Consider the following 13,061-nt stretch of genomic DNA (forward strand, 5'->3'; position numbering starts at 1 on the left):
TATAATAATCCATAAAGATTGACATGTAATAAAAGGAGAAAAACCTTTGAAACCAAAGAATGAATCAAAGAACCATATATAACTGAAAGTTTGAGCGGGAGTTTGGGGAAGATTGAATGAATTATGGGGAAGTTATGAGCATTCGAATAATGAGATCTTATGCAATTTACAGGTATCAATATTCGTCATGGCTGTGAAGAGGGTTGCTGTTATTGGGGCCGGGATAAGCGGTCTGGTTTCTACTAAAACCTGTCTCGAAGAGGGAATCGAACCTGTGTGCTTTGAACAGACAGAACAAATAGGCATGTTGATATTATTATAATTCCATCAAATCTAAGACTTTTTTTCGTGCATGGCTGAAATAATGTATTCCATCAATTATTGCCACAACTTACTGTTTATCAACGCATGAAATCATAGTATGCTTTTTAGAAGAAAAAAACATGTTTATTCAAAATGATTATAGTAATCATTGGAAAATCATGTGAGAGGTTTGAAACTGAAATAAGAGACGCGTCAAGTATACCTTTCACAAAATCATCTACAATTAGGAGTGGGCTATAAATGGGTGATTTTTGGTTTTACTGTGGGAACAGTTTTTTGTGTTCCTTGTACCTTATCTCAACATGAAATGAGAATATTTTTTGTCTCGGGTCCGAGAAAAAAGTGTGCCGGGCCAAAATCCAAAATGGCCGCCACCCCCCCCCCATCACAGCTTTGGCCACAACTTCTTTATTTGGTGGACTTTTTCGCTGGTTTTGGTGTCTATTCATGTTTTTTGGGGGCAGGCAATTTGATTTTCCTATAATTAATACTTTTAAACCATTATTTTTAGAGTTCAAAGGTAATTATACCTAAAATTTTCAAGTTTTATAGCCTTTTTCAGCCAAATGTAGGTTTTATCGTCTTGGAGTTCTTGGATATTAAATGGTACGAGGTCAACAATAGCAGCAGCTTCATAGAGCTTTATTGCTTTTATTTCTCTACTGTGGGTTTTACGGATATTTGTGAAATATATCTTATGAAATAAAAAAATGTTAATTATCCACAGGGGCTATACAATACTAGTATACAATGTACTGTTACTGTACATACTACACTGCATACATGCATGCATTGACCACCATGACATAATTATGACAAGGCCTGTATATAAACTATATTATCATAGAAATAAGCTCCTGTAAGGTTTAAAATTAGATTTTGAATTGTGAATTTGATTGCTTGTCAGCTGATATACATGATGAAACCAGCAACGTAAACTGCACATAAAATTCTCACATATATGTACATCACATATCTAGCCATATCTTCATTTGGAGGATTTTTTTTCTGGTCGTGGTGTTTAACTGGCCTATGTTTATGGGGTCAGGTAACTATCATTGTAACGTTGATCAACAGCCAATCAGAACCAAGGATTCCATGCAAGTTACCATTAAGTTAAGTTAACATAATGGTAAATTTTTATGCAACATGGCCCAGAATAGCTACAGTGTAAATGCCATGATGTGGGGTTGATTACCTTTCTCCGCCCCCTGAATTAGCATATTTTATAAAACATGTCCTCAGTTTCTGAGACAAAACATATCTTCAATTTCTGAGGCATCTAATTCTTAACCTAAGAGCTCATTTCTACATGTATAACACTACAGTTTATACGGGCCTTGTCATGGCGGCCAATGCATTTATGCAGTGCAGTATGTACAGTACATTGTATACTGTATAGCCCCTATGGATAATTAACTTTTTTTTTATATTTAATAAGATATATTTCACAAATATCCTTAAAACCCATAGTAGAGGAATAAAAGCGATATAGCTCTATGAAGCTGCTTGCTATTGTTGACCTTGTACCATCTAATATCCAAGAACCCGAGGACGATAAAACCTACTTTTTGGCTGAAAAAAGGCTATAAAAATGGGGAAATTTAGGTATAATTACCTTTGAAATCTACAAATAATGGTTTTAAAAGTACTAATTATAGGAAAAACAAATTGTCTGCCCCCAAATACATATGAATAGTCACCAAAACCAAAGAAAAAGACCACCAAATAAAGAAGTTGTGGCCATTTTGCATGGTTTTGGCGGCCATTTTGGATTTTGGCCCGGCACACTTTTTTCTCGGACCCGAGACAAAAAATATTGTCATTTCATGTTGAGATACATTACAAAGAGTAAATGAAACTGTTCTCATATTTAAATTATATAAAAAAAAGTAATTTTGACCCATGTATAGCCCACTCCTACTACAATGTATTTTATTTTTACACAGTATTCCAGTACTTGTCGTAGTTTATACTTTTTGTGACAATATGTTAATGTTATATACTAACTATAAGACCCTACTGGAAATAAGCCTTTCGGCTTTCATGGGCTATCCTGTCAAGGTATTCTTCAATTTCATTGTAACCTCCTGTGATATTCTTGACGAATAAAATCAATCAATCAATCAATCAAACAATGTGTTTGTACACCACTGTAGGCCTACCCTTTTTTCAAAGCTCTAGGAAGACTAGAACAGTAAAATGTTTTGCGCAATAAGAGATGAAATTGTACTGCTGGATCTTTTAGAAACATATACCGAACCATGAATCTTGAAGAAGTACCCCCCCCCCCTTAAAAAGAGACACTGGTGTGCTTTGCCATGTTACCCCAGGTGATGTGGCCGGTGATCCTGTGGTGGTGGTTTGTGTGTACCTCTCTTACACCACTTCTTACAGGGAGCTATAGGATGAGCCAGTAAAGACAACGTTGCTCCACGGAAAAATATGGAGATTGACGTTTCGGCATCTTTGAGAAAAGCATTTTAATTCGTAAATGCCAAGGCCCCATGCTGCACAAGTCGGAGATCATCTTGTATAAAGGCTATACGTAATAGCTCCATGCTCATGCATGGGTACTGTGAATGTTGTGGGTGAATTGGTGTGAAGGATGGTTTGATTTGGAATGATAATAATAATAAACAATTAGACTTCTGATAATTTCTAAAAGAAACATCTCACAGTGGCTAAATGCATCTGTGTTTGAGAGTCCCAGTGAAATTATCCTGACGCTGAATGTTCCTACCTATGAATTTTTGTTTTTCGCTTCACTGTCTATATGTCACGGTGCACTCGTCACAGGCACTGCTTTCAGAGTTGCTACTTCCTGTGGTCCAACGACCTTTTTTTGTTGTAGTCTATATTCGCTCCTACTCATCTCCCGTTATTTTGATTAACTAATGTACAGTTTGCCGATCTGGACATCATCATGAATTTGACGAAATATAAGTCTCGAGTGAGTTGAATGGCGATTTGGTAAAAACTGAGAACAATATAATATTCAACAGTTTTAGTTTATAGCATCCCATTTTGATTATTTCGTAAAAAACCCACTTTCAATGCTTTCTGTGGAAAAATAAGCCTAATCAAATCAATTCTTTGTGAATGTGGTGTGATATATATATTCTTTTAATCGAGGTGGTATTTGGGTCACCAGCGACCGAAGGGTCCCTGGGACAGAGACGAGGGGCGCCATCTACGACTGCCTCATCACAAACTCGAGCAAGGAGATGATGTGTTTTAGTGACTACCCATTCGATCCGTCGGTCCCACCATTCATCAAGGGCAATCAGGTTCTGAGCTATTACCAGGGTTATGCCAAACAATTTGATCTTGAGCCACGAATACGGTTCAACACGAGGGTCATTCGTGTGGAGCCCACGAAAGACTTTGATATGACCGGTACGTTAGTTTCTTCTTTTTTTAATTATTAATTTCAAAGAAGTAAAATTAGTATATCATATCATAAATATCTTGTAAACATTAACATTCATTGAGTTACAAACATTTTACAGGCTCTGGGAGGCATTGACAGTTATCTGAAGTTGACATTAGGCCTATGTCATGGTTACCCTGAAATTAAGTGTCATATCTGAGTACAAACACATATATATTTTTGACTGTTTAAGGTAAACTCTACAATTTTTACAAAATACAGGGTCTCTTGTAAAAACTTGTTATGATGACAAATGCACAATTTCTAGAACAAGTTTACCATCAGTCATTCAAATTGAATAACTTTAGTAGCATTAAACTGCAAATTTATTATAACAACAAATGTTATGAAACGGGTACTATGCAGTATTGTTAACTTTACCACTAAATTATGAGGCGCCGTTTGTACCAAAATTATATAGAACAATTATTTGTTATATAATCATTATTTAACAAATAATATCAATTATATATATATATATATATATATATTAATTAACATTCTATTTATAAATAATTACTATCTTATAATTTAAAAATTTTCATTATTTATATATAATTACAAGCCACGCTTCATTATTTATAAATAATAGCAATTCAACCCTTCATTATTTATAAATAATTATTATTTGTTTTCCATTATTTATAAATAATGATTATTTGTATATAAATAATGATTATTTGTATATAATGGCAAACTGTAAAAATTGTTTATAAATAATCGGATATTGAAACAAAATTGTTATTTATAAATAATGAAACACGATGAATTTTCATAATCTATAAATAATGAGGTAAATATTTCACTATTTACCAAATAATCTTTATTTATAAATAATGGAAAACTCGAACATTAATAATGATTATTTATAAATAATGAGAATAATGGCGCACTCGAAAAAATATTCATAAATAAGAAAGTAGACTTTTTCATTATTTAACAAATAATCATTATTTATAAATAATGGGAAACTCAACAAATTATTTATAATTAAAGAACTGTGCACTGGCATTGTTAATAAATAATTATTATTTATAAATAATAGAAAACTCGACAAACTTATTTATAGATAATGGAAAAACGAATTGCAATTATTTATAAATAATGAAGTATGTAGTGTCATTATTTAAAAAAAAAATGAAAAACAAATAATCATTATTTATAAATAATGAAAAACAACCATTATTAATAAATAATGAAAAACAAATAATTATTATTTATAAATAATGGAAAACAAATAATAATTATTTATAAACAATGAAGCGTGGCGTGTAATTATATATAAATAATGAAAATTGTATAAGTATAAAATAGTAATTATTTATAAATAAAATGTTAATTATATATGTATATATAATTGATATTATTTGTTAAATGATGATTATATAACAAATAATTGTTCTATATGATTCTGGTACAAAGGGCGCCTCATACTAAATACCCTTGTGCATTCATTACTTAGGCATTCATTTTTTCGCCGCTGAGCCGTTACACTATGTATGGATTGAACAATTTAATCCTGTCCATGATCTCAACCAGGGATTGGAAAAAACCGTTTAGAATAACATCAGTATATGTTTTGTTTCCATTTTTTTAGTCCAATGCATGAAGCTATAAGATACACAGGTATAAATAAAACCAACTCACGTACGTTTCTCGCATGCATTATCTGACTAGCAGCATATACATAAATCATGCTCATAAATTCAAAAGGTGCTAATATATTCACGTTTTCCTTGAATAAATGCAAAAAATAAAAGAAAATGGCCTGGTAACGTAAGTATATGCCACTTTTTTTTAATGTAATGTTCCCCCATAGGTCGATGGCACGTGAAAAGTCAGGGCCCTTGCGGTGAGGTCGACGAGGAGGTGTTCGATGCGGTGATGGTGTGCTCAGGGCTTCATAACAAGAGCTATATTCCCTCTTTTCCCGGGATGGATGACTTTAAGGGCGACATCGTTCACAGTTGTGACTTCAGGAACGGAGAGAAATACGCTGGCAAAACCATTGTCGTCGTCGGTATGGTCTACTTGATAGAACACATTTTCATACAGTGTGTTCTTATATGTGTTCACATAGTGGAGTTCGTGAAACGTGGTCCATCTGCTCATATACTCTGTTATTACATTTCCACACTAGCATTTTTACAGTGTGATTGTCCAAATGTGTTTACCTCAGGAACTCTGTGAAAATGTGATTCGCACTGTTAAAATACTCAAATGTATCATTGCGACGACGCTCTCACCGTCTTCGACACTGTGAACACACTGTGACTACGCTGTGAACACACTGTGAACACATTGTGACAACACTGTGACTACTTTGTGAACACACTGTGACTACGCTGTGAACATGTTCACAGCAAACTGTGAACACACTGACCACACTGTGACTACGCTGTGAACACACTTTGACAACACTTTGACTATGCTGTGAACACACTGGGACCACACTGTGACTACGCTATGAACACACTATGAACACACTGTGACTACGCTGTGAACAGACTGTGAACACATTGTGAACACACTGATCACACTGTGACAACACTGTGACTACGCTGTGAACACACTGTGATCACACTGTGTCAACACTTTGACTACACTGTGAACGCACTATGAACACTGGGAAGACACTATGACAACACTATGACTACGCTGTGAACACACTGGGACCACACTGTGACTACGCTGTGAACACAGTGTGACCACAATTCGACTACGCTGTGAACACACTGTGACCACGCTGTGAACACACTGTCGGGTACGCTGTGGGACACTGTACCAGCAGTGAAATGTTCGCTTTTAGAATATTGCATTTGTATGTACACTTTGGAAACAAATGAAAGTGAAGTATCTTCATTTGATTTTTTATCAGAATTGCATATAAATAAGTACTTATATTCGAGTGCTTCTTCTATGAGATTTAGATTATGGTCAGATGGTTTAAAGGAGAGGCCGGCCAGTCACCCTGACAAAATGTTTATTGTAAATATAGCAGAAAAATAATAAAAAGATATTGGTGAAGGTTTTAGGAAAATCCATCAAAGATTTTAAAAATTATCAGATTTTTTTATTTGTGACGTCATATGCGAGTGCAGCTTCGAAGCAATGGCTAAATTCGATCAAATTCAGAACGTAAAATATGGATAAGAGCATTCAATACAAACCATATAAGTATAAACTGATCATCAAATTCAACAAGGATCAAATATTCAGTATCATTAATCCGACTTGCTAACAATCCAGTAACGCATTATCTCCTGATCAGTGTACTTTTATATTATGTTATATGCACTTTGTTATATTCTCATACTTAAGAAATTCTTTATAATAAAGAATTATTTAAGTATGAGAATATAAAAAACAGTTTACTGTGTTACTGCTTTAATCTTCCGTCCGAAAGTTCTTTCATTTCTATTTCTTGATTTCTTTATCAAAGGAGAACTCCAGGCTGAAAAAATATGATTTGAAGAGATTAAAAATCGGGCAAAGAAAACATTGAAAATTTGATCAAACTCGGCCAAGAAATAACAAAGTTTCTGCACTTTAATTTTACTTTCGGATACTTGGTTCTTCTTTCCTAATAAATAGGTGGCGCCCATTCGGCAGGCGATGTAGCGGTCGATACCAGTATGCATGCGAAAATGGTAAGAAGCCTATACTAATGTAAATATTTCTCTTCAGATCGTGAAGTTGGATTGTTCATGGCAGTATTAACAGAACTCAAACATTGAAAATAACACACACACGCACACATCCTCACATACCCAGGCACGCAGTTTTGCACTCATGTACACGCACCCAAACGCACCTCACCCACACACACAGCGTCGTGTGTCCCGCAGTCTGAAACGTATGAAAAACCACATTCACATGCAGTTTTCTATATTTTTCCACATATTCAACCATTTGAACACATTAACACTCAGGTGTCCAAGGTGTTGAAGCATTTAACAGTGTGAACAATATTTCACATAGACTATGAACGACAACGCTGTAGAGGTGTCCACAGAGCGAAAACTTACATCGTCACACTTTTAAAATTGAAAGTGCAAATGAAAGCACCTTTCTATATATCTATCTATTCCACTGTATGTGAACAGACAGTGTACACTTACACAGTGTGGAATTATCTTCACACTGTTGAAATATGAGTACGCATGTTAATAGTGTGGATAACATCTTCATATGATCCACACGATCCACAACGTGAACACAATGCAGTGTGTGTCAATGTGTTTCTCAGGCATGAACACCATTCTGATGCCGTTCCTTACATGCGGCCACGTTCATGTTTGAACTTCTTAATAGTTTTCATAGAAGCAGCCAGTTTATGTCAAATTAGAGTTGACACGATTGCTGCAGCAATGGGGTTGGATACGCAGACGCTTTCGCACAGCAAAAATTGTGGTGTTAACCGGTGTACATAGAGGACCACACCAGTCATTTTACACCGGTGTTAAATTGGTGGTGTTAGTTTTACACCTATAGGTGTTATCACAACACCTTTTGTTGTTACATTTACGCTCTTTGGTGTTATGTTTAATCTCTAGGGTGTAATTTTAACACCTTAGGGTGTGGTCCTCAGTTAACACCAATTGGTGTCAGTTTTAACACCGCAGTTTTTACAGTGCGCGGTAACGGTGAGAATCTATTGTCAAATGCCCTTGATGACAAAGCAGCCTTTATCGAAAATCGGTAAATCAAAACAGCAGAGTCATGCGTGTCGACAAACAATATACCAACAATTCTTCGTCCGGCTCGAATCTTCAGATCTGCTTTCCTGGTCCATCAACTTTCGACAAACACCTCTCCGGCTGTTCATTGTAATTTGACTTGCATTGTCAAATGAATTGATGCGTTGTAGGAAGCATCTGCGTAGTGATTGTGAAAATACGCTAATATTAAAAGACAAAACCACCCCACTAATGTTGCTTTGAATAAATAGAGAAAAATCAAACAAACATAACGCTGAAAAAAAATTCATTAAAATCGGATGTAAAAGTTTGAAATTTTTAAGTTTTGCTTAATTTCACAAAATAGTGTAGGTCAAAAATTACCATTGTCTAACATTTTATGGATCAGTCAAGTTGGTCCTTATTGTCAACTCTGTAAAAAATTAAATATTGTATAATTCAAACAATAAAGAACAACAGAAATAGTGAGGGACACCATCGATTCTCTCATTTGCATGTGACTAAATAGTGCATATAACTTTTTTGTGAAAAATAAGCAAAACTTTAAAATGTCATAACTTTCTTATTTAACATCCGATTTTGATGAAATTCTCAGCATTGTGCTTGTCTGATTTTTCTCTATTGATGCAAACCAACATTTTTCTGAGGTGGACTTAACCTTTAACAAGCTAGGCGGCACAATGGTATTTTGATGGGAGGGCGCAAGATGACCTATTTCTTTTCCGATATAATTACTACAGGGGTAGTAAAAACTTAATGGCATATACCGGTACAGCTTTTCTTTTCATGCGTTTCTATTTTTCTCTTTCCTTCCCTTTTTACACTCCTAAAAACTCGAGAGCTAGCTAGGGACGCATTTTTCCGCCATGCCCCCATGTAGGTCGATCCTTTAATACTGTACATGTAAGCAGGCACCGCATTTGCATGGCGGTACGTTTGCACGGACTCGGAATACATAAGCGGACACAAAATTTGGCAAGGAGGCACGGAAAATGAATATAGTAAGCAAGCATCTATAGGCACGTACGCACGGAAATATAGATTATAAGAAGGGGCAAAATAATTATGCAAGTTGGCATGGGACAATACCCGATTCCTGTTTAATCAAGGTAATCAGAAAGTGTATGCAGACCTAAATTTCAAAATATTGTTCACTTCTTGTATACCGAACGCCCCTGAATTCAAGGCCTCTCAAACATCAACTCTCGTTATCTTCTTATTCATCTATTATACCAGACCTACCTTTCGATGAAGAGTGGTACGACAGTATTACCCAGGGCGGGACCAGGGGGTGTCCCCATCGATGCTTACATCAATCGTCGAGTCAGGGGCTTGGTGCCCCTCGCCCTGTGGAAGATGTGGTTGCAGTCATTCATCTCTTACCGGCTAAATATGGAGAGTCTCGGTCTCAAATCCGAGCGACCACTCTTTTCTTCCACTAGCATAATGGTCAATGATCTCATTGGGGTAAGAAAATTTCCCCGCTTACCTAGCCAAATTATCGAGGGGAGGAAGGGAGAGATGGAAATAAGGGGTGGAGGGAGGGGGAACAGGACAATATTTACCCTAGCATAACAGGTAGTGGAAAGGCACATTTTAATGTTCGTTGCCAAGTCAGGCTCATGGAACTGGCGAAATTAACAGATGCAATATCTTTAAGGTTTCACATCATACCATTGTATTCTTTTATATGCAATTTTTAAAAGATTAATTTCAAAATACATTTTTAACTGTCATTTTGTTGTTGTATTTTCACCCCCGCCCCCCAAAGAGTACACAATACAAATAAAAAAAGGCTATTATAGGGGAATTTTAGTAAATCAGATGAATAAAAAATCATGAAAAAATAAATTGAAAATACGTTATAGGAGAATGAATATTCCTAGTCTTGGTTTGAGGTTGTAACTCCAAACCTCCTTAATGCCTTCGAACAAGAGGTATTAAAAGCTGTTGTTAAATACATGTATCAAATGCATATAACACAATAGAATTACAAACATTTATGACACGATTTATAGATATAAATTACAGTTTAAAGATGTGTTCATCTTTTCTCTTTTAATTAATTTAACTTAATTGCAGCGAAAGAACACGACTGAATAATGTACTTAAGTTTTAAACTTAATGTTTTAATGTAAATATCATTTTTAATCTTGAGGTTCGGATCTGGTGCGGTGCTCTCCAAGCAAAACCTAACATCGCTCGCTTGACGGAAAGCGATGTCATCTTTGTCGACGGCACCGTGGTCGAGAACGTGGATGTGGTCATCTTTGCGACTGGTTATGAGTTCAAATTTCCATTCATCGACAGGTCTATTCTGCAAGGTTCGATTTTTAATCCTTTGCGTATTTGGGCCGATACTTGAATTTCCTTTAGTGCAGTGGGGCGGTTGGGGCATACTTCAAAGAAACAAAGTATGTCGCATTCACTTATAACACTTTTTGTTTTGTCTTATTTAGTTATAAATCACTTTTGTTTTCAATTATTTCAGTCATGTTTTTTGAAGTCCATGTTTATTCAAAAGTTGTTTTTCTATAAATCTATCATGTCTAAATGCTTGCTTGTCACATATCAGCGTCCAATTCTGTTTCATTCCCTGTATCACCATCATATATATTAAAAATGATGTCATCACATGTTTTATTATTCCTATATTAGAGTCTTATAAGGACTTGGAACTTTATTGGCACATTTTCCCGCCGCGTCTTTCCCGCCAAACATTAGCCATGGTCGGTGCCACCAACTCAGCAGGTGCCCGAGGGCCCATCTATGAACTCCAGGCCCGTCTGGCGGCGCGGGTCTTCAAGGGACTGGTCGAACTACCATGCCAGGAGAGAATGCTAGAGGATGTAGCCAGGAGGAAGAATATTTTTAAGAAGCTCTTCGACAATCATAAGATACGTGTACGTATATACATCTTGGCTCATTTGCATAAAAGTCACTACTTTAGTAACCTATTGCTTTCCATTGGCATTGGTGCATGACTTCACGAAATCCTTGATTTCGATTGGCGATTTGAAACTGTACCATGGCGAGTACTATTGGTTGGCAAAGCTTTGTATTATTAATATCGGGTCCCTGGAATAAGCCTTACATACACATCCGAATGATTCAGCTAATCTCAAGTGTGGAAAGTAAAGTTCGTTCGTCTCGAAAATTCACTGTGCCTTAGCATGCAAATTAAACTGACTGGTCATGTCAGTGATAATACCTGCACGACTATCCCTTATAAGCATAGGCACAGGTACTTTAGATGATAATTTCCATGTGTAATATTGATTGAATCAATCACAACTCTTTATATCGAGGCCCGGGGCCCTAACCTAAACTGAATTCTGTAATACCCATTGCGCCATTGGCCATTGATGTTTTTTCCAGTGACCCACGTGCAAAACAAGTAATTTTTTGAAAGACATGGCAGATTTAGAAGAGTATGCATTAGAGATGATTAAATGGAACATGCATGGGCCAATAGTGCTAGTGATTTTTTCAATTATCTTAATTTCTTAAAGTCTATGATTCTACATGTCGTCTTGTGTTAACCAAAATATTTTATCTCCAATAATTTGCGAATGTGTAGACATAATACTGATGAAAGTAAAAATTCGAGGCTTTTAATATCTTCTTCTTATTGAATTTTCTAGTTTGCACCTATCCCATACTGTGATATGTTAGCTGCAAAAGTCGGATGCCTACCTCGGTTCATCGATCTTCTGAAGTCGGACCCAATCCTTGCCTTCAAATTCATTTTCGGTCCCAACTATCCGCCATTTTACCGGTTGGTCGGTCCACATGCATGGCCAGGGGCACGGCATGCAATCATGAAAGCAGAGTACAACACAGTCAACCCAACCAGAACCCGGATAGTTAAAAATCCAGGAACTGATCAATCGAGTCTATTTTTCATGTTTCTCTTGGTTGTGTTTCCACTTTGTATTTTCATGATGATATTTGTCATGGTCATAGGAACATAGTCATTGATATCTAATGTTCTCCATGATGTTACATTAAACTGTATATTTCGGTCTTTATGACTCACCTGATTGCATGATGCGCCAATTCTGGTGAATTCCCCATAAACTGTTAATGATCAATGATGAAATCTTACAAAGTGGCGCCTGAATGACATCATAATGCATGGTTCCGAAAATTTTAGTGCGTGGATCATGCAGAATGGAGATGGCTTAATATGAGTAGCTAAAATACAATGAAGCGTATTTAATCAATTCTAAAAAGTATAACTTATGATAAAAAGAAAATTAAAGAAATCTTCGTATTGTTTTATTTTTTCTGGGACGTACTGTGAAGACATGTGTTTCGACCGGCAGCAACCTAAACTTTGTCAAATATCAGGTGAGCAGATACGAACCAGCAGCCTTAACACCTTAAGTCCTCAACTACTCAAATCGATCTGGCCACTTTGAATCCATAAAGCAACATTCTTAGCAGTGATCAAGTCTTAAAGGTCCACCCAAGAAAAATGTTGATTTGAATAAATATAAAAAACCCAAACTAGCATTTATAACGCTGAAAATATCACCAAAATCGGTTGTAAAATAAGAAAGTTATGCTATTTTAAAGTTTCGCTTATTTTTCACAAAACA

General features: G+C 35.9%; 1 protein-coding gene across 1 annotated transcript; it reads left to right on the forward strand.

The window, feature by feature from the left end:
• Positions 1-187: 187 nt before the first annotated feature.
• LOC121428375 (dimethylaniline monooxygenase [N-oxide-forming] 2-like) lies at positions 188-13,061 on the forward strand. The gene is made up of 8 exons (XM_041624963.1): positions 188-302; positions 3,460-3,723; positions 5,577-5,777; positions 7,352-7,407; positions 9,694-9,924; positions 10,616-10,781; positions 11,116-11,360; positions 12,102-13,061. The coding sequence occupies exons 1-8, from the start codon at positions 188-190 to the stop codon at positions 12,429-12,431; spliced, it is 1,608 nt and encodes a 535-aa protein (XP_041480897.1). The 3' UTR covers positions 12,432-13,061.

The sequence above is a fragment of the Lytechinus variegatus genome, chromosome 15 (genome assembly GCF_018143015.1).
Source record: "Lytechinus variegatus isolate NC3 chromosome 15, Lvar_3.0, whole genome shotgun sequence".
NCBI classification, from domain to species: Eukaryota; Metazoa; Echinodermata; class Echinoidea; order Temnopleuroida; family Toxopneustidae; genus Lytechinus; species Lytechinus variegatus.

Bases quoted from the DNA above. Each gene is read 5' to 3' on its own strand.
- LOC121428375 (XM_041624963.1), top strand. From the start codon at position 188: ATGGCTGTGAAGAGGGTTGCTGTTATTGGGGCCGGGATAAGCGGTCTG. The intron at 303-3,459 runs GCATGTTGATAT...CTTTTAATCGAG, and splicing joins TGAACAGACAGAACAAATAG to GTGGTATTTGGGTCACCAGC. The intron at 10,782-11,115 runs GTTCGATTTTTA...TTCCTATATTAG, and splicing joins CGACAGGTCTATTCTGCAAG to AGTCTTATAAGGACTTGGAA.